General features: G+C 38.2%; 1 protein-coding gene across 1 annotated transcript in view; it reads right to left on the bottom strand.

Annotated features, from left to right (window-relative positions):
* Positions 1-773, bottom strand: part of MSH4 (mutS homolog 4) — a gene marked incomplete at its 3' end in the record, with an annotated part of 18,676 nt that extends 17,903 nt beyond the window's left edge. The window contains exons 1-2 of the mRNA XM_009077761.1: positions 737-773; positions 25-97 (exon numbers count right to left, since the gene is read on the bottom strand). Coding sequence (XP_009076009.1) covers positions 25-97; positions 737-773 — 110 coding nt within the window. The remainder of the gene's footprint in view (positions 1-24; positions 98-736) is intronic.
* Between the last annotated feature and the right edge of the window lie 831 nt (positions 774-1,604).

The following is a 1,604-nucleotide window of genomic DNA, read 5'->3' as shown; positions in this document are numbered from 1 at the left end:
ACACATGTGCTGTTCAGGCCACGCACGGATGAAGAACTTGTGAGATTCAAGGTATTAGCATTTTCTACACAGGAACTTTTGTCCCCAAAATAGGATTCTGAGAGGGGGCGAAAAAAAAAGTTTTGAAAACAAACACCACAAATTTTCATTCAGAAAGCAATGCACAAACATACAGCTTACAGAACTTCATTTCTTCTCAGTAGAAATAGATATCTAAGAAAAATGTTGTTCTATAAAACTCTCCAAAGTCCATAATCAAATAAAAGAGTTTTTGAAAGCAAGTTGGTATTAATATGATTATTTTCTACAATGACATTACTTGCCGTGCAAATAAAAACCATTGCTGGACTGAAAAAAATACAACAGAATTCACTTCACAATGCACAATTTCATGTTCTAATGAATTCCAGGTGTATGAAAGAATGCTGTGTCAGCTTTACTACACATGTGCCCACAGTTTTAAAGTCATTATCTGAAACTGCACATGTGTTCATGAAAAAGCTTTTTTAAAAGCTGAGAAATCCTTTTAAAAAATAGGACAATAAAACAGAGAGAATGATCTCCCTTTGCATTTATGGGAATCGACTCTCAAAAATCATAAATAGTCTGGGATGTGTTTGTTAACTGCAGTTTCATTTACACATGTATTTAAGATCTATCTACATTTCTAAGTCCTGCAAAATATCTTTGCCTCAGAACACTCTTAAGTTCCAATAAATTATTTCAAGTATTTTACTTGCTTTCAGTTCGCTTGAGATGACTAGAACCAACATCACATCCTTGATCTAGTTTAGGTAATTACTTTTTAAGATAAAAGAATGAATTAAAATATGAACAGCTTTTCCACTTAAAATATACAAAATTCCAGGTATCGAGATACATGCAAACCCAAATGTCCCTATTCCTTATATTACATTAAAATCTGACACACAAGGCAAAATACTTCAGTATTGCTCTCAGATGGCCCATGAACTGCATGACTTGTTATCATGGGTGGTTGGTACAAAAATATTTACAGTTCTGGAGTTTGTTTGGGGTTTTTGGGGGTGGGGCTTGGTGCTTTGGTTATTTTTTTTTAATCTTAAACTGTGACAGATGATAACAATATTCCCTCAGACTGGTTTATTGTGGTTCTTTTTAAGAGTAGACAAATCAGCACTGCAATGCATACAGATAGTTTGGTAAAATAGCTTAGATTTTGGCATAAATTAACTCAGAAGTCTGGCAGAAGAGACTTCACTCTTACGTTAGAAGGTACCAAATGTGGCACAACGTGGGAAAACCAAACAACAACAAAAGTCCCAAATCAACCAGCAAACCAAACCCAAACCCACTGAACGGTTTGGTATCTCCGGTAAAGCAAATGCCGTGCAGCAATTCAGAGCAGTTTATTGATGCCAGCAGCCAACTCGGATACCGCGATCGAAAGAAAATCGCAGAGACGTATTTCAAGCAGCTTGAGGAACCACTCCCATCGTTCTGGACGGCGAAATGGGAAGTCGCTCAGACGACGAGTGGCTGCTGCCCCATCTCGCATGTAACAGCCCCTTCCAAGCCGCCCCGAGCAGAGAGGGCAGAGGGATGAGGAGAGAGAGCCGCGGGCA

Source organism: Acanthisitta chloris, unplaced genomic scaffold, assembly GCF_000695815.1.
Source record: "Acanthisitta chloris isolate BGI_N310 unplaced genomic scaffold, ASM69581v1 scaffold46086, whole genome shotgun sequence".
Lineage (NCBI taxonomy): Eukaryota > Metazoa > Chordata > Aves > Passeriformes > Acanthisittidae > Acanthisitta > Acanthisitta chloris.
Note: the sequence above shows the minus strand (reverse complement) of the source record. Positions and strands in the feature narration are given on the sequence as shown.